The sequence below is a fragment of the Ananas comosus genome, linkage group 1 (genome assembly GCF_001540865.1).
Source record: "Ananas comosus cultivar F153 linkage group 1, ASM154086v1, whole genome shotgun sequence".
NCBI lineage: Eukaryota > Viridiplantae > Streptophyta > Magnoliopsida > Poales > Bromeliaceae > Ananas > Ananas comosus.
The window spans coordinates 18,192,492-18,219,049 of NC_033621.1; the positions used below are offsets into that span (position 1 = coordinate 18,192,492).

Genomic DNA, 26,558 nt, shown 5'->3' on the forward strand with positions numbered 1-26,558 from the left:
TAAAATGGGTCCGTCGACAGACCCAAACTTTGACATATACGTGCTATTTATTATATATATATTATATATATATTATAGTGCTAGGCTCCTATGCTTGAAAGTACGGAAGACCTCCGTACTTGTAAGTTGTTTTCTGATGATTGGGACGTCCCGATTTGACGATCGGCTCGTTAGGCTATAATCTCACGTTATGGACTATTCTAGAAAACCAAAAATTTTCAGATAATTTTTTGACATCATTTACCAAACGATCACGAGTCTCGCAAAATGATATTTTAACGATCGATGTGGCATGTTTTTAATTTCAACGGGTAAAAGTATCCAAATTCATGAAAATTTAATAAAAAAAATTTACTTTAATATCAGAGCAAGAACAATACTTCCGCCATTTGAAATTTTGAGCCCTTTTATCACCTTTTCTTATGAGATTTTTATTTCAGCCGTTCATTTTTGAGACCACTCGTTCATAGGCAAACGCAAGTAAAAAAATTTTATAAAATTGGTTTCTAGATAGGTCCGAATAGCATAATCATGTCTAACGAACAGATCGCTAATCAGATATCCATCATCAAAAACAGCTTATAAGCACGGAGGGCATTCGTACTTTCGAAAATATAGCGAGCCTAGCTCTATATATATTAGTATATTGCTAATAGACTGAAAATTGCTTATAAGCTAATTGTGACTAAATTAGTCACAATAATGCTAAAATGGAGATTAAGTGTTTTTAAACTTAATTAGAGGTTTGAAAACAGCAATTGACACATTTTGGAAGTGTGACAAGAGACCGCGAATGGAATCGAAGTGGTTAAAGACCTCCAATTGCTATTGCTACTCTAAAGCTGAAATTTTTAGTCTATTTGGTCAAAATGATCAAATTAATACAAAATTGAAAATAAATGCTTCCAAATTAAATTGATAGCTTTGTAAGGGTTTATTAGCATCATTTGGAAGCCATTAGACGTGTTCGAAGCGAACTAGACGTGCAAAACGGTCTCAAATTGATGCTGCCAAGTTCTTGTTAGTGCAGGGACCAAACTGCGAACCTGCAGGGACTGGATTGCGAACCTGCAGGGACTGATCTGTGAACTGTTAGACTGCAATGCACTTTTGCAATTTCCAGGGGCTAAACTGCATTTTTCTGGTCTTATCACTTAACCCCAATTAATCTGAGGATGTACACGTATTGGGACACCTCCTCCATCTGTTATTCTTATCTCTTTTCTCTCTCTCTTTCTCTCTCAGCCAGGAAGCCATGTGGGGAAAGGGGGAGTGCTGAAATTTCTTGTGTTGGCAGCCTTGATGCTTGCGGATTGAGAAGGGGCTGATCCGAGCAGGAAAACCAGCTGAGGCAAGTAATAGCTATGTTAGTTAAGATGGAGGTGATGACTTAAGAAAGGTTTTTAATGGATGGAATGATATGTGTATGCAGGGAATTTCAGTAGAGACTGAAATAGTGAAAGAAAATGGAGAGTTGTTGCTTGATTGAAGCTCCCTGTTGATCCGAGCTAAGAAACATCTGGGAAAGAAGCTTGGAGCTTGAGGTAAATGATTAATTCTCAGCTGGAATTATTACAATTGATTAAGAGTCTACATGATGAAAACTTTGTGGAATTAAGCTTTGTGCTGTTGGGGCTGCCGAATAGGAATTGTAGCTGAGGAAGACCTTGAAGCAGAATTTTTGGTTGTTGAAGCTGAATTCCTTGTTGCTGGAGCAGGGAACCAATTGGAGAAATTTCGAAATTAAGGTAAGATGGGTTCCACAATTAAATATAGTCCAATTAATCATTTTAGGGATGACGTAATAAAGGATTTCTTGCTGCTGAAATTTCAGCTCTGAAATTTAGGCTGATTGAAGTTGTCGAGGTGGAAATCAGCTGGTGGAGTTTGAGAATTAAGGTAAATTACTTACGTCTTAGCTGAGAACTAATTATGGCTGCAAAGGGGATTAAGTTTAAAGTATTATAGTGCTGAAATTTCAGATTTGGAGCTGCCAAGTGAAGTTGATCCATTGGTGCAGCCTTTGCTGTCCGAATTGTGAAGTATGGCTGAAGTTGATACTTTGAGTGAGTTTCTTGATGCTTCAAGCTGAAATAAAGGTTGTAGAAATTAACCATAACTCAGCTGAGTTTTGAGACAACACACTTGTTCAAGCTCTAATTGAGGCTTAGTTACTTAATTTATGTGAAATGCTAATTAGAAGTGGAAGTAAGGGAAAGTTGATGTGCTGAAATTACAGCTTTGGTGAAGATTTTCCTGGTGTTCCGAGTTGAAAGGGAGCTTTAAGAAGCTGAGAATAATGTAGTGAAGCTTCCAATTCGGGTAAGAATAATGTTTGTCCCTAAACTGAGCAGTGTTAATACTATAAACATGATTCCTAAGTGAGCTGAAATTCAGCAAATGCTGAATTTCAGCATTGAGGATTCTTGATGCTTTAAGTTGAAAAGAAGCCTGAAGGAGAGCTTCAAAGTTAAAGTAAGACGGTTAAGTTGTTACATTAGAAGTGGATGCATTAGTGCTGAAATTCCAATATGAGTTAAGATTTCAGCATTGTTACAGAGATGAGTAAGGGACTGAAATAAAAGGCTTCAAAGCAAAGTTTCTTACTAATTAGAACTGATGGTTCTAAGCTTATAATAGTTGCTCAAGAAGAGGTTAATTGCTGAAAAAACAGCATGAGACTAGATTTCAGCTTGGTGCTGAAATCAGCATTGAGCTGGTCATGTATACTTATACGTTGATACTTGGAATTAAAAGGCTAACTTATAACATATATGAACAATGACTTTAGTTTAATCTCTTTTATGCCTCTATAATTGAAAAGGAATCACGCCCAAGAGTCTAAGTTGACGTTCCGACAGGTCGGCGACGCGCTAATTACGGTAGAGACCGTTCTAGTTCGATTGGCACTGAGTCGCGAGTACTAGTTGTCGACGCATTTCGAGACATTGATCTCAGTTGATTGACACCATCCACCCTGGTTGCTACCGCCAATCTTTGACTTTAATTCTTGAGCATCACTTATATTTAGCATCGCATTATAGGTGCTGCATTTGCTGCAAGTGAAAAGGTGAATTACTATCACAATAATAGAACTTGTGAACCTAGTATGTGGACTAGAACCCTATGAATGCATACTTAATAAACAAAGGAACTGGGATCTAACTAGAAATTTGGTTAGTCATCCGAAAATGAATTTATAAACTAGCATTAAAGACTAATAGAGTTAAAATTTGTGACATTGTTCACAGTGAATCCTGCTAAAGGGCGACTCATATCAATACTCACGATAGTCTGTTTTTGAAGTCGCGTGGTCGCTCCACCCGAGCATGGCACTCCGCAGTTTTTCACACGATGGGCTAAATAGTATTTGCCCATCGACTAATACAGTCAGACACACGGTCGGGAGACAGACCCAAATAGCTTAGGGCCCGCCAGGGATTGATTGTGATTGCAATTAACCAAATGGTTACTAATTGTTGGAAAAAGTTGGCTATAAAATAAACATATTTACCAGTTTCTACATGCTTCTTCAAAGCTTGTACAGGTCATTTAGTAGTTACATATTATACGTTGTTACAATCTGTTTACTTACTTTTGCATAAAAATGAATATACGCTAGTTAAAAAATCGGCGGGTCGGCGGCGACCACTGAAACTTTTCTGTAGTTCATCAACACCAACTCAACCATCAAACAAATTCCAGTGAAAAGCGGTGTGTCGAGGAATCGTGGCAAAAGCCCCAGCAGTTTAGCTAGCTGACACTCAGGTATAGTACTTTACATATGAGTTCATGTGAGACTATAGTAAACAGAGACATGTAAATTGATGTAAATAAAAAATCATGTATTAAAATTATCATTAAATCATTGAAGATTTTAAAATTCACAAGTGTAATTTTTAGATATAAGCTACTTTAAAAATATCACTGTGGTTGTGCTCCCATCTCGTGCAACCATGTATAATTAATGATTACTCTGTTGAACTGTTTTATATTCTTTATACAGTACCGTTGTTGTTAGCCTTGGCGGACAGAGGAGTCTGTCCGTCGGTCTCTTGTACGGGCCCGATCGACCAAATTGCGAAGCGGACTGACCATATAAATAGTATATATATATATATATATATATATATATATATTATATTATAATATATATATATATATATATACTAGTAAAATGTACGTGCAAATACATGTAATAATTATTAGAAAAAATTATAATTTTTTAAAATTATTTTTAAATTTTAGGCCATATTTTATATGATTGCCAAATATGTATCTAAAAAATTTAAAATAATAAATCACACTATTAAGAAAGATATGCTTTAAATGATAAATAATTAACAATAATCTCTAATGCAAAAATTACTTTTGAAATTAAATAGAAAAATAAAATCTGTTAGGAAATAAAATTTTGAAATTAAATAGAAAAATAAAATCCGTTATCTTAAAAAGAAAATATATTTTGAAATTAAATAGATAATATCTAAAAAAAGATATTTTAAAATAAAATAGAAAAATATCTTTTATAGGATTTTCACACCCATAGAAAACTTACTTTTGAAATTAAATAGAAAAATTTATATTTTAGGATTTTCACATCAGTAATCTGTTATAGAGAAATTACGTATTCATTACTGTTTCTCTTTTTATTTTTATTCTTATATTTAAAATTTTTCGTACGGAAAGAGAAAAATGAGCGCTAATTTTTTCGCCTAAAAATGGGTCCGTCGACAGACCCAAATTTGAATATACGTGCTTTTATATATAGTATAGATATAGATATAGATATAGACTATAGACTATAGACTATAGGCTATAGATAGATTTGCAAATTAACCGTATATATAAAAGAAAATTTTAACTTATTTCCCCTCGAAGGGAAAGGAAGGAAGAAGAGACGATCTCACTCCGCCATGGCCGAGGGTTTCAAGCTCGATCAGAAGCACGGGAAGAGCCGCGTTAGGGTTTCTCGGGTTTGGAGACAACCCCTCAGCGGCGGCGATGCGATCGTGGAGTGGAACGTGAGCGTAAGCCTCTTCTCCGACTGCCTCCCAGCGTACACCTCTGGCGACAACTCCGCCATCGTCGCCACCGACTCCATGAAGAACACCGTGAGGGAACCCTAAACTCCAATCCTCCACAAACACCTGGTTCACTACTACTGCATCTGCCAGATTTGAATCGCGAATTTGTGGAATTCCCTTTCTAATCGTCTTAATTCGCGTTCAATTTGTGCTTGATTTGTTGAATTTGAAGGTGTACGCGAAGGCGAAGGAGTGCTCCGAGGTCGTCTCTGTGGAGGTGTTCGCGATTATTCTCGCGAGGCACTTCTCTTCATTCTATCCTCAGGTGATTCGATATAATCGCATATACCCCTAAAATTGTCCTACTATATGTATGCTTTTGCAAAATTTGCATAATCTGATTCTTTCACGTCAACTTCAAAAAAAAAAAAAAAAAAGAAGAAGAAGAAGAAAGAAGAAAGAAAAGAAGAAAAGGAAAAAATAGAAAAGAAAAGAGAAAAGAGGATTCTTGCATGTTCATTTAAACCTTAGCTCATTACATTCATATCATTATTGAATATGGTGGGCGATATTCGTGTAAGACATGCAATTTTCGAAGGGGCCCCAAAAAAAAAGAAAAGAAAATACAATTCTAGATTTGGAGGGCTTTGCACTGAGTGCTTAATTTTGCATTGATCCTCCTAAAAGCATGAAAATTTTACAGACTATGTAACTTACAAATTTACAGAGGTACAGGGGTGTATGCATGTAAATGACTCTTCTTTTTTTTCTTTTTCTTTTTCTTTTTTTTAACCGGTAGTCCTGTGAGAAATGGTTGATTCTGTTTATCTGATTCGTGTTATTTGTAGGTTTCGGCTGCTGAGGTTAAAATAGTTGAGAAGCCTTGGGAACGCATGGTCGTTAGTGGTCGACCCCATTCACACGGTGTGTGTGGATGCAGTCCATTCTTTAGAAATAATATGAGTTATTTCGTTCATCATGTTTTCTTTTCTGAAGGTTCTTTTGTGACCTTTAGGCTTTAGCTTACACAACACACACACACACACACAGAGAAAGAGAGAGAGTTCAGCTACTATACTCTTATGAGTACAATCGCTTTCGTACTCATAAATCATTTTCGATGATAAAGCTTCCTAATTGACGATGTATACTGTTAAATATAATTTAAAGTATTTAAATAGCACGGTGCTTCCGTGCTATCAAGTCGTTTCCGATACTAAGACTTTCGAATTGACGATCGGCTCTATTAGACTTGATCTAGAGTATTTGAAGTGCCTAGAAAATAAATTTCACGATTTTTCGATATCATTTTCCTAATGATCGAAGAGCCCAAAATCAATTATTTTAATGGTCGTGGTGAGTTAATTTGCAAGTTTAATATTGTTGACATATCCAAATCATGTGAAATTTTGATAGAAAATTTTTTATACTATATAAAACAAGATCAATATTTTTGATATAAAATTTTAGTGTCATATCATTACTTCTTGCTATATTTTTATTTATTTTCAGCCATTGATTTTGACCATTTCGATCACTAGGTAAATGATATTAAAAAATTATAAAATTTATTTTCTAAATACTTCAAATACTTTAGATTTGACCTAGAGTATTTGAAGTACTGGAAAATAATTTTCACGATTTTTCGATTTCATTTACCTAATTATGATTGAAGGGGCCCAAATTTAATAATTTTAATGGTCGTGGTGAGTCATTTGCAAGTTTAATATTGTAGAAATGTCCAATCATGAGAAATTTTGATGGAAAATTCTTTATACTATATAAACATGATCAATACCTTTGATCTAAAGTTTTAGTGTTATATCATCACTTTTTATGAGATTTTTTTTCAACCATTGATTTTGAACCCTTTAGATCACTAGGTAAATGATAGCGAAAAATCACGAAATTTATTTTCTAGAGATTTTCAGTACTCTATATCAAGTCTAACGGAGTTGATTGTCGATTCGGAAGTTCCAGCATTAGAAACGACTTGATCGCACGGAGCCACCATGCTTCTGAAAGCACACAAGCTAGACTCTGTACATACAAACATATATATGAATATCATACATATTCATATATATACATACATTCATACACGCATACATATGTGTGTGTGTGTGTGTGTGTGTGTGTTTGAAAGTAAACGAGAAAGTTTATTTTCGCCATCATTTCTGGCAATAGGAAATCCAAATTGACGATCCACAACGTTAAACCTGAGCTAGACCATTTGACCTTCTTAAGTTTTAAATTTCACAATTTTACAATATCATTTGCCTAGTATTTGAATAGTCTAAAACTAATCGACAATCCATACTGTTAAACATTATCTAGAGTATATAAAACTTTTAGAAATCAAATTTTATAATTTTTTGATATAATTTACCTTACAATCAAAAGATTTCAAAATTGACAATTTTTAACAGCGGGTATGGGATACTTGCTAGTTTAACGGTGTAAAAGAATCAAAATCGATTGAATATTTGATAGAAAATTCTATTCACTATCTAGATAAAGATTAATAATTCCGATCTTAAATTGAAGTATTCAATCATCTTTATACTCTAGATCATATTTAACGGTGTGGATTGTCGATTCGGAAACTCCATCATTGAAAACAACTTATGAGTACGAAGAGCTCTATACTCATAAGAGTATAGTAGCTATATATATATATATATATAAGTATTATATATTATAATAAGCAGATAGGAAGTGACAGACGTAATCCTATATAGAATAAAAGAATATTCCATACATATTATAAAAATAAATAATTTTTATTATAAATTTTGGTAAATATAAGGCTAAATTACATAAAATCCCCCTGTCAATATCCGCTTTTCACTTTCCCCCTGTCTTAAAACCCTACACCTTTGCCCTTTGTAAAATAAAAAATGTTCACTTCACGCCTGCCGTTAGTGCTCTGTTAGGGTTCCGTTTATAAAATATTATTATATTTTTTTATACTAAAAATACCCTCAGCCTCCTCTCGTCAACGTTGCCGTCTCTTTCCTCGCCGCCTCACCCTCCTCCGCTGCCTCGGCCTCGCCCACTAGCCGCATTTCTCCCTCACTTTAAATGTCGTAAAAACCAACGCCAACTAGCCGCATTTTCTCCCTCACAAATAGCAAATGCCAACGGATATGACCCATTATTGGCATCTACACCCGTCGCAACCAACGCATGCCCTTGATACTTTCCATACATATGAGTTCCATCAATGCTTAATAATGGTCGACAATAAGAAAACCAATTAATTGACGGCCCGAATGCCTAAAATACTCGTCCAAACTGCCTAAACACCATTTAGCAGGATTTTAGGATCAAGACGCCATCGAGTCCTAGGATTCACGTGTTGTAGTATAAATAGGAAGCGACCAAGATCGGTGTATGATTCCTCCTAATCACCATTGATCTGTAGTGCTTTACTTCTAGCCTGCCAAGCTTTCAAATAAGGTATGTCTACATGCAATTCATTACGCACCTTTTTTTTAATTTCCGTCAGTGTCAAAGTAAGCTTTGCCCTCACTGATGGGAGAATATGTCAACATATAAGAGATGAAATACAGTTTCGATGTGCAGTGTTAAGCACCGGAACTAAACATGTATGTTGCCCGGCATATGTTTTAACTCTAAAGTAACTCACATCCTTTGGCACCGATGCATGTAATCTCCAAGGACATGAATCTACCATGCATTTAACTGTATAAGCCTTTGTCGTCAACTTTATTACTTTCATTTGCACGTTGTGAGCAATATGTCATTCCCCAAAAGTGTGCAATAAACTTGATTTATCACAAAATACCCGACCAACCCATAAGTCATCAATGCTAGAAGGGCATTGTTCAATCTGCGGACGATCAAATTCACCGTTATCGACCACATATTGGTCCATCCAATCGTCATCCTCTACAAATTGCTCTGGATGATCTATAAACTCTGCACTTTCATCTGGATCATCAACATATTCATTATTGACAATTGGATAATCAATCTCAGTATATATGATATCTGCGAGGATAGTCCGCTATCATGATCCACATCACAGTGGTGACCTTCCGCCACAATATTCTTATTTAAGACCAAATCCGAAGGTTCATGTTCAACACCATCCTGATCATTAGCGTAACCATCTTCAGCTACTTGTTGCACTTCAGCCTGATTTCCTATACCGTCATTTTCGGTTCCCACTGGATACGATCTAAAGTCATGCACATCATGAGAGGTATGAAATCTGTAATTATTTCGTAATTAATCACTTTCTAACGAAATAAAACGGTGAATGATTAAATTAATTATAGCGTATTCTAACCCTTCTCACATGAGACGCCTTACTCTCTACCCAGTGGGGCATGGAAACTAGGAGCCATGGCATGATGAATGGTACGTGGGAGGGGAGGAGGACCACCAACAACTACATTCGGAAAATTCATAGTCCCTACAATTGATGAGAGAAGGCATTCCAATGAACAACAATAGCCACATTACTACGCGCCATCCTAACTTTTACAAAATATAATATTGTAAACTAACATAATCATAGTAATATTTGAGCAATTTATAATATCAATTTGCAAATAATATGTGTTCACTACACCGGAAAATAATAAATTATAATATTGTAATAAAATTATGGTATAAATTTTTTTAAAAAAAATTATCAATTTTCAATATAAATTTATCAATTTTTAGTATACATGTATTTACTATACTCATTTTTCAAATTTCAATATACAATGATACAAATAGAGTTTAAAATATGACCTAAAGTGTGCATGCTACCAAATATAAACAAAATACAACAAGTTATATTGAAAGAACATAATAATCTATAAACAACCAACTCTACTTCCAAAACCACTACAACTTTTTTTCAAAATTCTCACCTCTAACCTAATGAGGACAATGTGGATGCAATGCTGAGGAGAGAGGGCGCGGCGGCGGCCTTGGCGATGGCAGCGACAGCAGAGGCTTCGGCGTCGACAACGGCTTCAGCGACGACGGCGTTGGAGTCGGCGTCAGATGGCTTAGAGAGAGACAGAGAGGAGCTCGGGGAGAATGAGTGAGAAAGGAGAACGGTTCGGTGGGGGCTAGGATATTTTGATTAAAGGCGGTGAACCGTTCACCGCATTTAAAGGCGGTGAATCGTTCACCGCATTTAAAGGCAGTGAATCGTTCACCGCCTTTAAATGCGGCGGTAAACCACTTTAATAGAATGCGGTAAATGATTTACCGCATTCTTAAGTTATTCACACCCGCACGCCCTAGTGCTGACCTGGCCTATTTGAGGCCTATTTGTACAATAAAATTTAAAGCAGGACTATTTTTATAAAAAAAAATTGATCAACTAAGTAAATTGTTTCGCTTTTCTCCCTGTAGCCTAGCATATAACAATGTGCGAAAGTGGCATAGACAATGACTTTCTTTAATTCCCAATTTATACCCAGCCGAAGCGACTGTCTGACTCTGATATTATTCTCACTTTCAGGATTTAAGCTTGGGAGTGAGATGCATACTACAGAAGTGACAGCGAAGAAGTGCGGTGCCTTGAGTTTAGCTTCTGGAATTCAACAACTTTCTTTGCTAAAAACAACTATGGTGAAATAAAGTTCTATAAATACTGCTTTCTGTTGTCCTGTTGGTTGTTTTTCATGTCTCGTATATCTTAAGTTTTCCAGAGCATAGGAGAAGTAGTTTTGCAGTTCTTATTAAAGTATTCCAAATTTTACTTGGCCTTTATTTTTAATTCTTGGGTTATACTGTTGATATAGTCCTTAAAGGAATATTGTTGAAATACTAGACAAATATTGTTGAAATAGTAGATAGTGGACTCTCCAGCAATAAACCACCTTCATCATCGTTAGTATATAATTTATCTGATTGATTTTTTACCAAGCAACATAATTTTCGACTTAGATGAAACTGCTTTTAAGTGTTGCTATGCGTTGGGAAACTCTCTTTCCCCCACAAGTACTCTGCCAGAAACCTTGGAAATTTTTTAGGGTTAATTACATCATTGGTCCGTAACCTTTGCACCAATTTTCACTTGGGTCCCCAACCTCTTTTTTTGCAATCGAATCCCTAATCTCTTGATTTTATTGCAATTAAGTCCCAGCCGTAAAAAAGGTGTTAAACTTAACGAATCACCACGTCAGCGCCTACTTGGCTTCTTTCTGCATATCAATTTTGATCCCTAAACTTTGCATATTTTTCACTTTGGTCCCCAAAAATAAAAATTCAAAATTTTAAATTTAAATTCAAAATTAATATTAAACTAAAATTTAAAACTAACGAGAAATTAGAATTTTGAATTTGAATTTAAAGCTACAATTTTGATTTAAAGCTTTATTAAAATTTTGAATTGAAATTCAAATTTTAAGTTTGAATTTTAAATTGAATTTAAAATTTGAATTCAAACTTAATATTTTGATTTTGATATTTCAATTTGCATTTAAAATGAAAATTTTGAAACTGANACATTACATGCGTTAAAAACCTGAGAAGAAATAATACAATTCCAACTAAATTTTTAATCTTATCGTAACTAAGTCTTTAAAATTAGATCTCCGGTACGTTTTTCACGTATGTTGTACGATATCGATTTCTCTTATTTATTAACCCAATTAATGTGGTAACCAGGGGTTGGAAACGTGACAAAAAGTTAAACCAGGGGTTGTAAAAAAAACCGTTAGTTTAGAGATTTTAGAGCTAAACTAGTGTTACGTTGGGACCAGCGATTTTTTCACAATTTTAATTGTGCTAGCGGTGCTAGTCGCGGTGCTTCCGCGTCACAGTCGCGGTTAGATTTATGTGTTAAATTGCTGACTTTGATATTAAGTTTACTTTAGTTTTCTAAGTTTCTTTACTAACTTTTAAATTTTAAATTTATATTTCCAACTAAAGCCTGAGTTTAACTTTAAGGTTGTCACATAAATTCTAATTTCTGTTTGATTGTCACACTTAAGATTGGGATTATCTTTTCTGTTTCAGTTTTGCCCTTTACCTGGGTCAGCTTCAAATTTAAGTTTACATTTTAGCCTTAGTTTAGTATTTAAGTTCGTTTTTCCTCCTTATGTTTCTATTTTCGATTTTAGTTTTATACCTTCTAGTTTAGATTTAACTTTCAATTCTATAATTTAAATTTTTAGTCATGAGTTTTAACTTTACACTTTAGACGCCTGTTGGAGGCCTTTATCCCGACCTCACCTCTCCTAATGACACAGAAGACGGAATTGCTCTCACTCTGAAATCTGGTGGAGAAGTACCCTACACTAATATAGTCCCAGGATGATCTCCCAAAAGATATATTATTAAAACGAGACCCTACTCTCGTCTGTATTTCCACCTCGCGAACCTCCTTCCCTTAATCGTTATTAACGGTATTGCACCATCTAACAGAATAACCTCGCTTTATCTTCTAAAAAAGTCTTGAGATTTACGTGTCGCTCATAGAATCATTGACCCTAAGCGAGCGAATTTCTGTGGACCTTAGAAAAAAGAAAAAAAAGAAAAAAAAGAAAAAAAAAAATGTCTTCGGGTCAACATAATCTAACATCAGATCAAGTAGTAGATTTATTTCCCAATTAATGTGGCCATCAGGGGTTGGAAAGGTAGTTAAAAGTAAACTCAGGGGTTAGAAAAAAAAAACGTTAATTCAGGGATTAAAGAATTAAAATAATGTTAATCCAGAGTTAGCAATTTTTTTGACAATTTTAATTGCCTTAGCGGTGCAGTCGCGGATACAACGTTAGAAAACGTACAGTTAATCCAGGATTTGAAACGTGTTAAAAGTAAAATCAGGGATTTTTTTTAAGTTTTAAAATTTAAATTTAAGTTTTTATTATAATTTTAATTTTAAAATTTGAATTACATGTTTATTAGGGGGATATTAATTTTAACACTGAATTTGGTGGGGTTGCAATTGCACCATGAAATAAAAGAAATTGAGTCCTAGTGATTTAAAGGTTCGGGACAAAATTGAAACTACACTAGAAGGGTTGATTACCTCTGCTGCAACTTACTTTTCATTTACATAAAAAGATAGGATTTTTCTTATAAAAATAAGAGCAGACAATAATATGTAACCATCTTAGATTTGAGAAATTGGAAATCGCTAATTTGTTTTGTGTGCTACAGAGTTCAAGGATTTCACATTTCAACATTTCTGATATTTTTTCTGTTATTTGATTGTTTAGGTGATTATTTTCTTCTATTGCAGTCAGGCTTTGAAGAATTTGTGAGGGATAAATACACGCTCCTTCCGGAGACAAGGGAAAGGATGATGGCAACAGAGGTCACTACTTCTTGGAGGTAGGTCTTCTCATACCCTCAATTTAATTTCCAATAAATTATCAAAAGCCTATAACAATTTAGGCTCGTATTTATATTCCTTTTTCTTTCTTCCTGTTATTTTGTTATATTGGCTGAACACAAAAGCAAATAAACTCTTTATTTGTTGATGTTCTGTTGAGCTTTTTAAATTGACGTGTGAGGGAGAGAGAAAGAACTTTGTGTTTACAATTGATGCACGGTAAAATTTTCTCAAGAAAGGAAAGTTTGCTTCTATAATCATGAAAAAGATCATCATATGCGAAAGGGAATGGGTATTTGAGTAAATTTGCTATGTTTTACTTAGAAAAGATTTTGGCAAAAAGCCAAACAGGAGTAGCGACCACTAGTCTTTCATCAGCCTCTAGGCCTATTGATAAATGCTATGAAGTCTTTTTGGGTTACATTTGTTTTCACCATTTTGTTCTCTTATTATTTTTCTTCTTTTTTTTCCTTTTGGCTTTTGTATGAGTATAGGTATACATATGACCATGTTTCTCAGATACCTCCGGACCCATTTTGCTTCACAGAAAGATACAAAGATGTAAAGAAGGTTCTGGAAGAAACCTTCTTTGGGCCCCCGGATACAGGAGTATACAGCCCTTCAGTTCAGAACACTCTGTACCTTATGGCAAAGGCAGTGCTCAATAGGTGGTTCTTAATTACTTTGTAATATGAAAATAATGACATTTAAAATTTGAATTTCGCTGCGATAGAATCAGACCAAATATTTTCGGAATTTGTTTTCAGGTTCCAGGATATAGCTTCAATTCATCTCCGAATGCCTAACCTCCATTTCTTGCCCGTAAATCTATCTAGCAAAGAGAACCCAACCATGGTGAAGGTGAGATCATAATTGTACGTCAGCATTAAGCCTGGCTCCTACAAGATCTTCTCTGCTTCAAGTAGCAGTAGCCAACTTTCTGGGCAAGCGAAAAGGTTGGAGCCTTTTGATGGGGCAGGAAGTTCAAATGAGCTTACAGGCCCCAACTCCAAGTAAAGGAACCCCTATTTGATGCTTCCACTTCTATTGCAGCTAGAAGCAGCTGTTGTATGGATTTAAAATGAGAGAGCACTAGTCCTTCAAACAGCTTTACTCCACGAAGCTCATCTAATTTCTCAAGCATTTTCAGCAAATTCCCATCAAAATGGAATGAAAAGCTTTTTAACTAATTCCTTTTCTGGTAATTTACAGTTTGATAATGATGTTTATGTGCCGACCGACGAGCCACATGGAACAATAGAAGCAACCTTGAGCCGCACCATGTCCAAGATGTAATGAGTTGGTTCGTGCAAATCAATATACTCGTCATGTTTTACATGCCAGAAAAGTCAGTGCTTGTCTATCAATTTGAACTTTCTATCATCTGCTTAGGTGACCTCTTGTATCCTTTCATGATGCGTGAAATAAGTTTGTAGCATGCTTTGCAGGCCCCGGCTTGGCTGAACTTTGAATACAGAGGGCTTCTTTAGATTCCTAATCTCTCATGTGAATTCATCTTTTTATGTGGGCAGTGATGGTTGGAAAATTAGTATCTCTATCATATAAGGCTTTTCACAGTTGCTCTGTAATGTTGTCTTTGGAAGACTCAGCTGCTTCACACTCGAAAGCGCACGCTGAATACGCTCTATTTAACGCAAGTCCATCTTGGCTTTTCGTTCGGATTAGTGGTTTCGGGCTTTTCTATCGCCAAATGCTGGACTTGCGCTTCTTCTAACAGTAGGCCATGGGAAGTATCATAGTTCTTCTAGCCTGCTGCTCTGAAGCACAATATTTTGGTGTATTTAATAACTTTTCTCCTCTCTGTGAACCGCAAAATTTCGGTTGTCAAACTTTCAAATTTAATATTTAATAATTCAAACTTTAAAATAGTATTTGCAGAGCTCTTATCTGTTTTACTTGCATACACTGCATTAATACATTTATCGACGCGCAAATCCCATTTAAAGTTCTAAATACTGGTGATGAGTGAAAACCCAGAGCCAAACGCAAAAATTGGCAGTGGCTGATCTAATTGCGGAGGAAAAAGGGTAAATTGCCGTTGGTCGATAACGTTCGAAAACGAATTTTCTAATTAGGCTAAATTACATAAAACCTCCCAGTCAAAACCCGATTTTTCACTTTCCCTCCCTGTCATTTAAAAATCTATACTTTGCTCCCTTGTAAAATAAAAAATGTTCACTTCGCCTCCTGCCGTTAGTAATCCGTTAGGGTTCCGTTTATAAAATATTATTATATATTTTTTTATGCCAAAAATGCTCTCAGCCTTCTCTCATGTGCACATGGTGATGGGCAAAATAGTCATTTTGTCATCACAGTTATCCCTGTGAATATTTTTTATTTTATAAGGGAGAAAAATGTAGGTTTTTTAATAACAGGAGGAAAAAGTGAAAAATCAGATTAAACAGGGGGTTTTCTGTAATTTAGCCTTCTAATTATTAGTAGTTGAATTTAAGTATTTTGTGCGTCCTATTTGTGCTCAAATGTTATTAGTGCTACTATGTTTGTTCGTATCGTAATATATGAAGGAATTTTAGATTACTGAAGGACTTGGCTAATCCATTTAATGAGGACCAATTGTTGGTTAATTATTAGCGTTGTTTGTACCAATTATACCTCTAGGCAAAACGAATAATCCAAGATCGATGCTTGCGCATTTTACTAGGATGCCTGGTTTAATTAACTACATACAATATAATTTAATTAACTACACACTATATAAAAAACAAAGTAAAATCAAGTGGCATATCCTTGGTTCTTGATTATATCAATTATATGTACTATTCCTTGAATGCAGCTAACAAGGACAGTGACATATATATATATAGTATAGAGGCGGCAGAAAGATGAAGAGGACAAAGAATATGAGAAGAGGACAAAGAGAGATGCCCCCGAGGAAATAACAGCAGGTACCCCAATTAACGAAGACACAGTACATACAACTAGTAGTAGTATATATACTCCATTAATTACTATAGATAGCTAATGCAACAATTAATTAATAAATGGCTATAACTTTTTTGCACTTGATTGTGGTTTTGTCTAGTGTCGTAATTCCGGTTTTGGTTTGGTCGCATTCATGGCGCTCCACGAGAGAGATGAGGAAGATCCCCGGTAATATAGGTTGGCCTCTCGTTGGAGAAACGCTCTCTTTTATATCAGAGTTCTCGAGCCCTTTTGGTATTCTCAGCTTCATGCATAAGCGGCAGCAAAGGTTCAAATCGATCAATTGTATTCTCCATTCAAAAACTTATGACTAGGGTCTTTTATGTACGTATGAAGGTGAAATTTCTTATTAATTAAATGAAATGCTTAATTGTTCAATTTTGAATACGTCTTTGGTTGTAAGGCAATTACATTTACTGTCTACAATATTAGGTGTTTATGTATTTAATTTGTGAAACATTTATTTGAAATTATATATAGGGCTTCACAACTTCAATTCTGGGTAAATCTATTTTTATATTAAATTGAAAAAGCATCCAATTCATTTGGGTCACAGAGAACTATCGAAAAGTTTTCGGTAAGGATATTATGTAACACTCTTTTCGAGAGATGTTATAAAAATTGAGTTGGTCAACTTCTAAAATGCTAGGAAGATACTTGAAGAGCATATATGAAAATTTCATATTTCCTATCTAGTCATTTTTGTGATATATTATATATAGAATATCCAAATTATTGGTAAATATGATCTAGAGTATTAGGATAGTGTAGGTCTTGAATTTTAAAGATTGTTGAACATTATTATCAAGTTCATCAAGTAATTAACTACAAAACATATAGGCAAAAATAAAACCAAAACTTGTGAAATTTTAGTTAATTAAGGTTATTCAGTAGAAGACAAGAGTTGCCAAACATTATTGAAATAATTAAGAAAGTATATAATACCAAATTTAATTGTCTTAGATTGTTGTACCTTGTTAAATTAGCAAACGTCGACTCGTATAGATTGTGAAAAAAATATTGATTTTGGATATTTGATCACTTTAGTACATGACTTTAAAAATCATGAAGTTCATCTCAAATACAATAGATCATCTTTAGCTAATACTAATTATATAGTTAGATTCTCTATCATTGAAAGCGATTTGAGAGGACAAAGACATTCACCCTCCTGAGGGATAGTAGCCGGACAATAAATATTTATGTTAAAAGTTTGCATTTTTTAAGGTTACATATGGTGAATTTTCAAAAGATAATTTAATTTGCAGGGTTATTTTTGAAACATTGCATGCTTTCAAATATATATCTACATATAAAGGAGATCTAATTAAGTTTTGGTACTTCTATTTTTGTTAGGTATGGAAAGGTGTTCAAAACATATGTTTTGGGCAGATTCACAGTGTTCATGACAGGAAGAGAAGCAAGCAGGGTACTGTTATCTGGCAAAGATGGAATGGTGAGTTTGAACTTGTTCTATACCGGAAAGCAAGTGTTAGGCCCAACGAGCTTGCTCACGACAAACGGCGAAGAGCACAAAAGGCTTCGACGATTGATCGGAGATCCTTTGTCGATTGATGCCCTTAAAAAGTATTTTGCCTTCATCAACGACTTGGCGATCGAGACGCTAAGTACATGGCTTGGGCGAAAAGTTCTTGTGCTTGAGGAGGCTTCTACGGTATGTCATGCATAAGTAAATAATTTTTATGCAGTGTACTCAATAAAATTCTACTGGCTTATAGTTGTAGGGCCTGTTTGGATGTCTGGAATTGAATAGTCACACGTGAAATATGTTTTGATATCTTTAACTGGTCGAAAAGTTGTTCAGACCTAACTTTTCTAAATTGCTATGTAGATTGATCTACACATGATTCTTATTTTTGCGACTTCCACCTCGACGGGTAAGAAAGTTACTAAATATGGCACCCCTCCGCATGCAGTATGATTGGACCCCAACAATTTTTTTTTTTTTAAGAGATAGGTAGCATGCTACCCATTTTTTTTCTTTTATTTAGAAATAAACTTAGTTGGAATGTGAATTAAATAGGATTCGATCTTGGGACCTTGGTACCAATCACCAAGTTCTTTGCCACTTGCATTAGGGACGGTCAGTGACCCCAACATCTTAATTTGCATCTTTCTAGATCGTGCCATCGCACTATCTAGGAGAGCATTGTCTTTTTCTCTCCATTTCCTCTCTTTCCTTAATTTTCTTTCTCTCCAACCTTATTTCATTTCTCAAGTGCGCACGAATCTCGTATAACTTCGATGCGACGCTCGTCCCCAACATTGTTACCTCGATCGCATTCTAAATTAAGCCTAATATGTAACTAATCCTCACCATTCATCAGGCGCGCTTCGGACAAGTAGAATTCCTCAAACATTATTAGGAGGGGAATGTGAGGGGGGTTCGTTGCAACTTGGAATAATAGAATTCCTCAAACATTGCGGGGTCCTGCTCAACAAACAAAATATTTTTTCCTCATAATTTTTTATTATTAAGTTTTCCAATTTCGAAATAAATTTAGCCATTTACAAAAGATTTTTTTTTTTCTTTTAATTTCAACAAATTTTGGAGTTCGCGCGGGTGCCATGGTCAAACAAGAAGATCATGGTATATTTTCATACTTTTTTTTTTAGATTTTTTTTTTTTTTTGTGTTTTTATACGAATTTTGTGTTGTTCTTTGTTTAGTTTTCTGAGGATGTATGTAAGAAGTACACTAGCTTAATGACCTAACGAAATTGCCATCTTTTAAAGAAGCACTGTCTGAAAGTCTGTTTTATTTGCCATTCTCCAGCAACCAATTAGGGCCTTAGAGAAACTTCACATGAGACGAGAGTGAACTTAATTAAATGAAATTAGAAAATTGAATAAGTTGTTTTCTAACATCTTAAAGTTCTTAATTTTGGTAAATTGGTTGTTTAATAGCGTTAGATTTAAATTCTTGGGTTTATTGTAGTTTACACTCAAAGTGATTGGGAATATGATCATGAGCTTGGAGCCAGCAGGAGAGGAACAAGAGAAGTTCCGTGCTAACTTCAAGATTATATCATCGTCATTCGCGTCCTTACCGTTAAAGATCCCGGGAACTGCTTTTTATCGCGGCCTTAAAGTAAGTCTCCGTTTGTAACTTCTTTATTTGAAAATACAAAAACATATGTTATCTCATAAACCTCAAATATATACATTGCTTGAATTGCACTGGGAAATTATAGAATTTTTCAAATGCATGCACATGATACCCCTAACTTATAAAAGCCTTAAATTGCTGTAGAGATATAAAGTTTTCAGTATTTCATCATATGTTATTGATCTTGAAGAAAGTCAAATTATATTAATTAGATCATTCTAACTTAACAATTATGCCTAACCTATCCACTAGAAAAAAGCATAATACTAATTAATATATGTAAGCATAAGAAATATATTGTAAACGGTCGTAAATAAGTATGCAGTGTTGTAATTCTAGTCTCTTGAACGAATGTAGGCGCGAAATCGAATGTATGCAATGTTGGACTCAATTATTTTGAAGAGGAGAGACGGCGAGGTGGTTTGTGGCGATTTTCTGCAGACACTCTTAAGAAAGCATGCCAAAGGGTCTACGGATGAGGAGGAGGAAAAATATAACTCTAATAAGCTAACTGATTCACAGCTTAAGGATAACATATTGACTCTACTTGTTGCGGGACATGATACTACAACAGCAGCTCTTACATGGCTCCTCAAATTCCTTGGTGAAAATCCTGAGGTCCTTCAAAAACTTAGGGTAAAATTTAACACTAGTTTTTTTTTTTTTTGTTTCAGAAATATTACGCCAATTATATAGCATGCAGTAATAGTGGCCGTCCAAAATATGAGAAAGCTGTGTACGTAGGCATTTAAGTGGAATTTTTTAGACTTTTTTGAACAATTAATTAGCTCTATGTAAATGATACTTTTACGGCGTCTCTAGTTGGGTCAAATTGGCCCAAAATCAATACTGCTAATATTATAATTTATGATAATATGGCAGGAGGAGCACATTGAGATTCAAGGAAAAAGGAGCGGAAGTAGACATCTCACGTGGTCAGAGGTCAATAGCATGCCTTATACCAACAAGGTAATTAAGTGAAATTTGACTTATAAACATTAACTTTTCTTGGTTTTTTTTTTTTTTTTTTTTTTTTTTTTTTTTTAAAAAGCTACTTAGTGGTAGTTTTGTGGGTTACATGCTCAGGAATATTTATCACTCCATGTTCACCTATATTATATGTTCTTACAAACTTCTATGATACTCAAAATGTAAATATTGGTGTGAATTAAGCTCAGGTTATCAGTGAGACTCTAAGGAAAGCCACCATCTTACCTTGGTTTTCAAGAAAAGCTGCCGAGGATTTCGTCATTGATGGTCATGACCTGCATACTTACACGAGCATTCCTTATTATTATTTTTTTAAAATTTGTATCCTATGGGTGTAATCATCTCTTATATTCAATTGATAAGTACAACACTGTTATTTGGATTCTCAGGGTACATTATCAAGAAAGGTTGGTCTGTAAACTTAGATGTTGTATCAATCCACCACGATCCAAGCATTTTCACCAATCCAGAGAAGTTTGATCCATCAAGATTCAATGTAAGTTAAATTTCTTTATAAGAGAATTAAGTTAAACTTTAGGTTTGGCTCGCCATCACTATAAAAATACCAATGCAATCCATAAACTCTTTCGAATACTAATTAGGTGTAATAAAAACCAGTACCACCATTCCTGCCTGTTAATTAAAGATTAACATAGTTTCATATATCTTTCGTGTATGTGTCACCAAAATTCTAGTATAATAGTTCTTTTGTAATTTGAAAGCATGAATTTGTTTTTTTTTGAGAGAAAAATTTGAAAGCATGAATTTGATAAATAAGTTTGGTAAATTGATAAGAATCTAGCGACCTGGTTGACAAAGAAAAGAGTTTAATGACTATATCTATATCTATATAAATATAAAATTATAAATCCTCATATCCTTAAAGCTGATGTGGCCCAACCTCCTTAATTTGGGGGTATGGGTCCCATCATTTTTTTATTTTCTCAAATTAATTGATTTTTTTTTCTTTCATCAAATTTTTTCTATGGATAGATTATCATTCCTTTAATCTGGAGATGTGGCCCCACTACCCCTTAAATTAAGGGTGTGGGTCTGACTAATTTTTTTATTATTTTTTTAAAATTAATTAGAAGTTGAAAGGTGGGATAACTTAATATATCTAAGAATTTAAAAGTTAGGAATATGAAAAGTCATATATATTTTAATAGAAGAAAATAAAAAGTCATCTTAGGATATGAAGGGTTAATTTAGAGTCTATATAAATAGTTGTACTCATATTCATTTTGGATGAGTCTATATTAAAACTATGAATCCTCATGTCCTTAAAGCTGATGTGACCCAACCTCCTTAATTTGGGGGTGTGGGTCCCATCAATTTTTTTAGTTTTTCAAATTAATTGTTTTTTTTCTTTCTTCATTTTTTTTTTTCTATGGATAGATCATCATCCTTTTAATTTGGAGATGTGGCCCCACTACTCTTTAAATTAAGAGTGTGGATCCCACCATTTTTTTTATTATTTTTTTAAAATTAATTAGAAATTGAAAGGTTTGATAACTTAATATATTTAAGAATTTAAAAAGTTGGGAATATAAAAAGTCGTATATTTTAATAGAAGAAAATAAAAAGTCATTTTAGAATATGAAAGGTTAATTTAGAGTCTATATAAATGGTTATACTCATATTCAGTTTGGTTGAATAAGAAATGATATACTAAATATTATTTGTTTATTCAGATTTTTCTACCGTATAGTATATTTTAAATTACGTGGGATTCGACTCTTCCAATTTAAGGTAATTTTTTTAGAATATCTATAATTTTTAATATTTGTTTTCAGTATTTTGGTTACTATGTTATAAATTTTTATGTTTATTTTTGTTTACAAATTATAATGTCTCCATTATATAATTATTTGATTTGTTTACAAATCATAATGTCTCCATTGTATAATGGTTTGATTGTGTTGGAAATTTTGATGGATTTGTTTTTATTAGGGTTTAGAATTTTTGAAATAATTAATTATTATGCAGCCTAACACCATACTTAGCGCAATCTAATTGATATGTTAGAATTTGTTTGCTAAATATATTTTCTATTGTTTCTGATTAAACCTACATGTCACTACCTATATAATAAGACCTCTATATAAAGTTGTTGGAAATAGATATGATTTGATACCTATCGTGATGTTTCAGTGTAAAAAATTTAAATTTTAAAAAATAAAATCTGCATATCTTTCAATATACTTTAAAATTACTAAAACTTTTAAAGTAGATACATGTGTTTCACTCTCTACAAAATAACTTATAGAAATATAAGGATCTAAAATTTAAATTTTAAAATTTAAAATATTATAATATATCTATCCGCTGCATCGTGTGGATCACTACACTAGTATTTGTAATTGGGTGAATGAAATAATAAGATTTTGATAGCTAGATTTTCCTAAGGATCGCACGACTGATGATATAAGTATAATCTGCAGAATCCGCTAAAGCCATTTAGCTTCCTAGGGTTTGGTAATGGGCCACGCATGTGTCCAGGGATAAACTTAGCCAAGCTCGAGATCTGTGTGTTCATCCATCACCTCGTATGCACATACAAGTAAGAAAAAGGAACCAATAATTCTTTTATTTTGCTTTCCGTTTGCTATTCTTTTTCTCGATTAACAAGAAAGTTTATTTTCACTAATAATTTTGAGTGCAGGTGGAAGCCAATGGATAAAGATGATTCAGTTCGTGCAATGCTTGTTCGCATGCCCAAGAATAACTACCCCATCATTGTTGAAAAGTTATAAAGTTTGTTGCAAAATGAGGTCGTGCCCTTCTAAAAAAACGCCAGATGATCATGAGCTTATGTCTGTGAAGTGTGAGGAGTAAATTTAGAAAGAGAGAACAATAGAAATTATATGTAAAAGAGTTTTCATACTCATTTTCCCTTCTACTGCATGTTTGGGCTCCTAATCTACCTTTTGGAATAACGTTTCTTCGAAATCTATTAGTAACTTGCATTTGCATTTTGTACTATACTTTGCTAAGGTTTGTATTAGTTAGTGGAAAGGGGCATATCCTGGAGCTCCATTTCTCTTCTACCTCCCTGTCAATAGGTCTTATTCTGAAAAAATAATGAAGCTGACTACATGAAGGCCTAATAAAAACTAAGCATAATATGTATTGTACAATATTTTTTCTTACTCAAGTCTAGGCTTAGTTACAAACGTCCTCCTTATGCTCTAAGCAATGTCTCATTTACCCACCCTATATTCACAGTAACATCTATTAGTGTCACGACCCGACGTCGTCAATTTGGACAGCTCGGGCCCGCAATGCCGAACGGACAGAATTTTTTCTGTCCGCCTGAAGCGTAAACAAAGTCTTTGCATACATATATCCAAACAGGAGATAATAGCAATCACACATTTACAAGAGGTATACACACATTACAACAAAACTAAGCTATAGCGACACTTTTAAGTGTCCCTAAAACCTAAAAAAAATGCTGCTGGTAAAAATACCGACACTAATAATTGTGTCGCTATCTGTGCAGTCGCTAGGGTATATAGTGACACATTATAAAGTGTCGGTATATCCCAAAATAAATGCTGCAGTTTAGTGACATTTTTTGCTTTTAGTGACACACATAAGTGTCCCTAGTTAAAAAAAAAAGTAATATTTTTTTTTTATATAGTGTATAGTGACACTTTATAAGTGTTCCATTGTCGTTCAAAGTATAATATTTTATTTAAACATCTACTATTAAACTTTGGTTAAGCTAATCGCATTTCTTAAATCGATAAGACTAAAAAGAAACAAGCAACAAAGTTTCTTAAATTCTCATTAAAATGATAAAACTAAACATCACAACAATAATATCTACTCACATGTTATAATAATTATAACAAATCAAACTCTCCATCTGAAAAAAAAAAAAAAATTATGATAACAAAATCAAAAAATGCATAATCGTATTTTGATCCACTCCATGATTATATCCTTGGACCTGCACATTGAATAACATTTGAATTAATTATTAATCAAATAATAAGTTTTGGACATATATTAAGGTTAAGATGACTAAATTTACCTACTGAATAATAAAGCCCATTAAAAGTCACTTACATCAAATTTCGAACACCACATCATACCATAACAAGAAAGTTACGAATAAATTTAGATTCTAAAATAACAATAGACACTGTTTCAGTATGATACATGCTGTACTATACTGTTTCGAATGAACATCATAGAACTATTTAAACATCATAGAACTATTAGATATTTATATCAAATTATCAACTATACGTAATCTTTCAGACCTCTTTTGGTATCATCTAATTTTTTTTCTAGACTACAAATCTTGCTATTTTTGTTAGCTCTACTACTAGTCATCTTAATAAAGCATTGACACAGATAAAAGCATGAATTACACTGCTGAAGAAGATTGCTATCTTCTAATATTCAATGCTAAGTCAACTTATGGCTTAGAAAAGCATGAATTACATTTGGTACTCATCTTTTTATAAATTATTATTCTTGGAAGATAAATCATTGCAAGCTTCATGAACTCATTGATACACTTCACTAGATAAATGATTAAAACCTTCTAGGTCCTTTGTCTAGATAAAAGCATAACAATCTACCATAATAGAATGGATCAAACTAGTCTCCACCAGTATACCCTAAAAATTACTAGTTGACGGTCATGCAATAGAGATGATCCACGAGATCTCAAAGATGACATCCACAAAGCATAAGCATATGATGAAAAGTTAAGACTTCAAAGAATTATATTAAAACTGCTAATTATTGATCATTTTAATGGTTCTACTAACGCTACAGTAAGTTGGTTCATTCCTTGCAGCATTAATATTGTAGTTGCTCTTTCTATAGCACAGTACTATCTATGGTACAGTAGCTGAGACTTTTTAGTTCTGCCTTCTTGTATTTTTAGCTTAGTTCAGCTACTTTTAAATTTACTTAATTTACTATCTCTAATTTCTTAGTCAGAAAGATGCCTAATAGGATTGGACTTATTCGACTCTAAGCTTTCAAACAATAAAAGAAAACTTTCTAATCTCTCAAAAGAAAAAAAAAAAAACTTTCTAGTTTTCCCTGTTACAAAGATATTATGATCCTTCACACTATGCCCCTCTAGATCCTCCATATACACAACCTAAATCAAATTATTACATGTTTTCGTAGTCAGAAAACAAAAATTTCTTCTTAGCCAATGCCTTATTTTATTCACAGATAACAATAGATAAGAATACTGGGGACTCAAGCGGCTTAACTTACAAAATAGCCTAATTTAAGGCAACTGCAATACAGGATACCATACAAAAGAATTTATGGACGAAACTAAGGATTCGAGGTCGAGAGCTCTTACCAGTGGAATGGAGCACCGAATCGAGAAGTGGCACCACCGAGGGCTCGGATCAGATTGCCGGGTCGAGGATTGCCCTCGTGGGACCAAGGAGGTCGGTGTCGATGAGGATTGAGAACCAAACTACACGATCACAACGAACTGATAGAACAAAAATCAAAAAAATTAAGATAAAAAGCAAATATTGGGCTGAGATTTGAAATGCATTTAGTTCCAAGCTAAGAAAACTGGACTACTTGGAACTATAAAACAAAGCAAATTCTGAGCCTAAAGAACAATTTGAACTTAATCATTGGGTGTCGCAGGTACATCACATATGAATATAATCTCTGCACCGTCCATTCAAAATTGTAATCATATCTCCAGAGGTAAAAATGTAACTACCCTGTAAGCCATAGGCAATTTGCAAATGACCCTCACAACTTCATTCCTTTTCATTGAGGCACCATCCATTTTTCCCCAGTAATTTCAAGTTCTATCAACATTCAAGTAGCTAATAGCCTTTTCGCTCAAAAGAAAAGCAGGTGTGTTCATCAAGTATCAAGTATCAAGCATAAAGGACATTTTATTTCTGCTGCTGCTACTGCTTTATTTTTGCACAAATAATAGAAAAAGGTTAAAATTACATTGCAGGATAAAGTAAAAAAAAAAAAGAGTTTCACAGCCTATGGCAAGAGTTTTCGTTTGGTGCTTCTAATTTCACTCCAAAGAAAAACTATCGAAGGCATTATTTTTGTAACATACCGAAACCTCAATAATTAAATTCGAACCTTGATCAAATTGGCCAAAG

At 33.9% G+C, this 26,558-nt stretch overlaps 2 protein-coding genes and 1 long non-coding RNA gene across 14 annotated transcripts; all 3 read left to right on the forward strand.

Annotated features, from left to right (window-relative positions):
* LOC109709202 lies at positions 1,434–2,965 on the forward strand. Of its 7 annotated transcripts, none has more exons than XR_002215926.1 (6): positions 1,434–1,544; positions 1,647–1,748; positions 1,835–1,899; positions 1,983–2,099; positions 2,240–2,322; positions 2,825–2,965. It is a non-coding gene; the product is annotated as an uncharacterized LOC109709202 (long non-coding RNA). The 7 variants fall into 7 exon arrangements; XR_002215930.1 differs by having other exon boundaries at positions 2,862–2,965; XR_002215923.1 differs by having other exon boundaries at positions 1,983–2,066.
* On the forward strand, positions 4,836–14,905 carry LOC109715424 (uricase). 4 transcript variants are annotated; one of them, XM_020240421.1, is made up of 8 exons: positions 4,837–5,114; positions 5,260–5,352; positions 5,876–5,951; positions 10,522–10,631; positions 13,252–13,343; positions 13,839–14,012; positions 14,112–14,219; positions 14,557–14,905. In XM_020240421.1, exons 1-7 carry the CDS (start codon positions 4,917–4,919, stop codon positions 14,215–14,217), a joined length of 849 nt encoding a protein of 282 aa, XP_020096010.1. In that variant the 5' UTR covers positions 4,837–4,916; the 3' UTR covers positions 14,218–14,219; positions 14,557–14,905. The 4 variants fall into 4 exon arrangements, with proteins under 4 accessions (XP_020096017.1, XP_020096010.1, XP_020096000.1 ...); XM_020240411.1 differs by having other exon boundaries at positions 4,838–5,114; positions 5,272–5,352; positions 14,112–14,205; XM_020240404.1 differs by having other exon boundaries at positions 4,839–5,114; positions 14,112–14,205.
* LOC109721298 (abscisic acid 8'-hydroxylase 3-like) lies at positions 16,163–23,342 on the forward strand. 3 transcript variants are annotated; one of them, XM_020248830.1, is made up of 10 exons: positions 16,163–16,271; positions 16,409–16,576; positions 17,665–17,983; positions 19,267–19,419; positions 19,795–20,073; positions 20,320–20,406; positions 20,616–20,694; positions 20,817–20,923; positions 22,872–22,990; positions 23,093–23,342. In XM_020248830.1, exons 2-10 carry the CDS (start codon positions 16,461–16,463, stop codon positions 23,181–23,183), a joined length of 1,350 nt encoding a protein of 449 aa, XP_020104419.1. In that variant the 5' UTR covers positions 16,163–16,271; positions 16,409–16,460; the 3' UTR covers positions 23,184–23,342. The 3 variants fall into 3 exon arrangements, with proteins under 3 accessions (XP_020104419.1, XP_020104434.1, XP_020104426.1); XM_020248845.1 differs by lacking the exon at positions 16,163–16,271 and having other exon boundaries at positions 16,508–16,644; XM_020248837.1 differs by lacking the exon at positions 16,163–16,271 and having other exon boundaries at positions 16,508–16,632.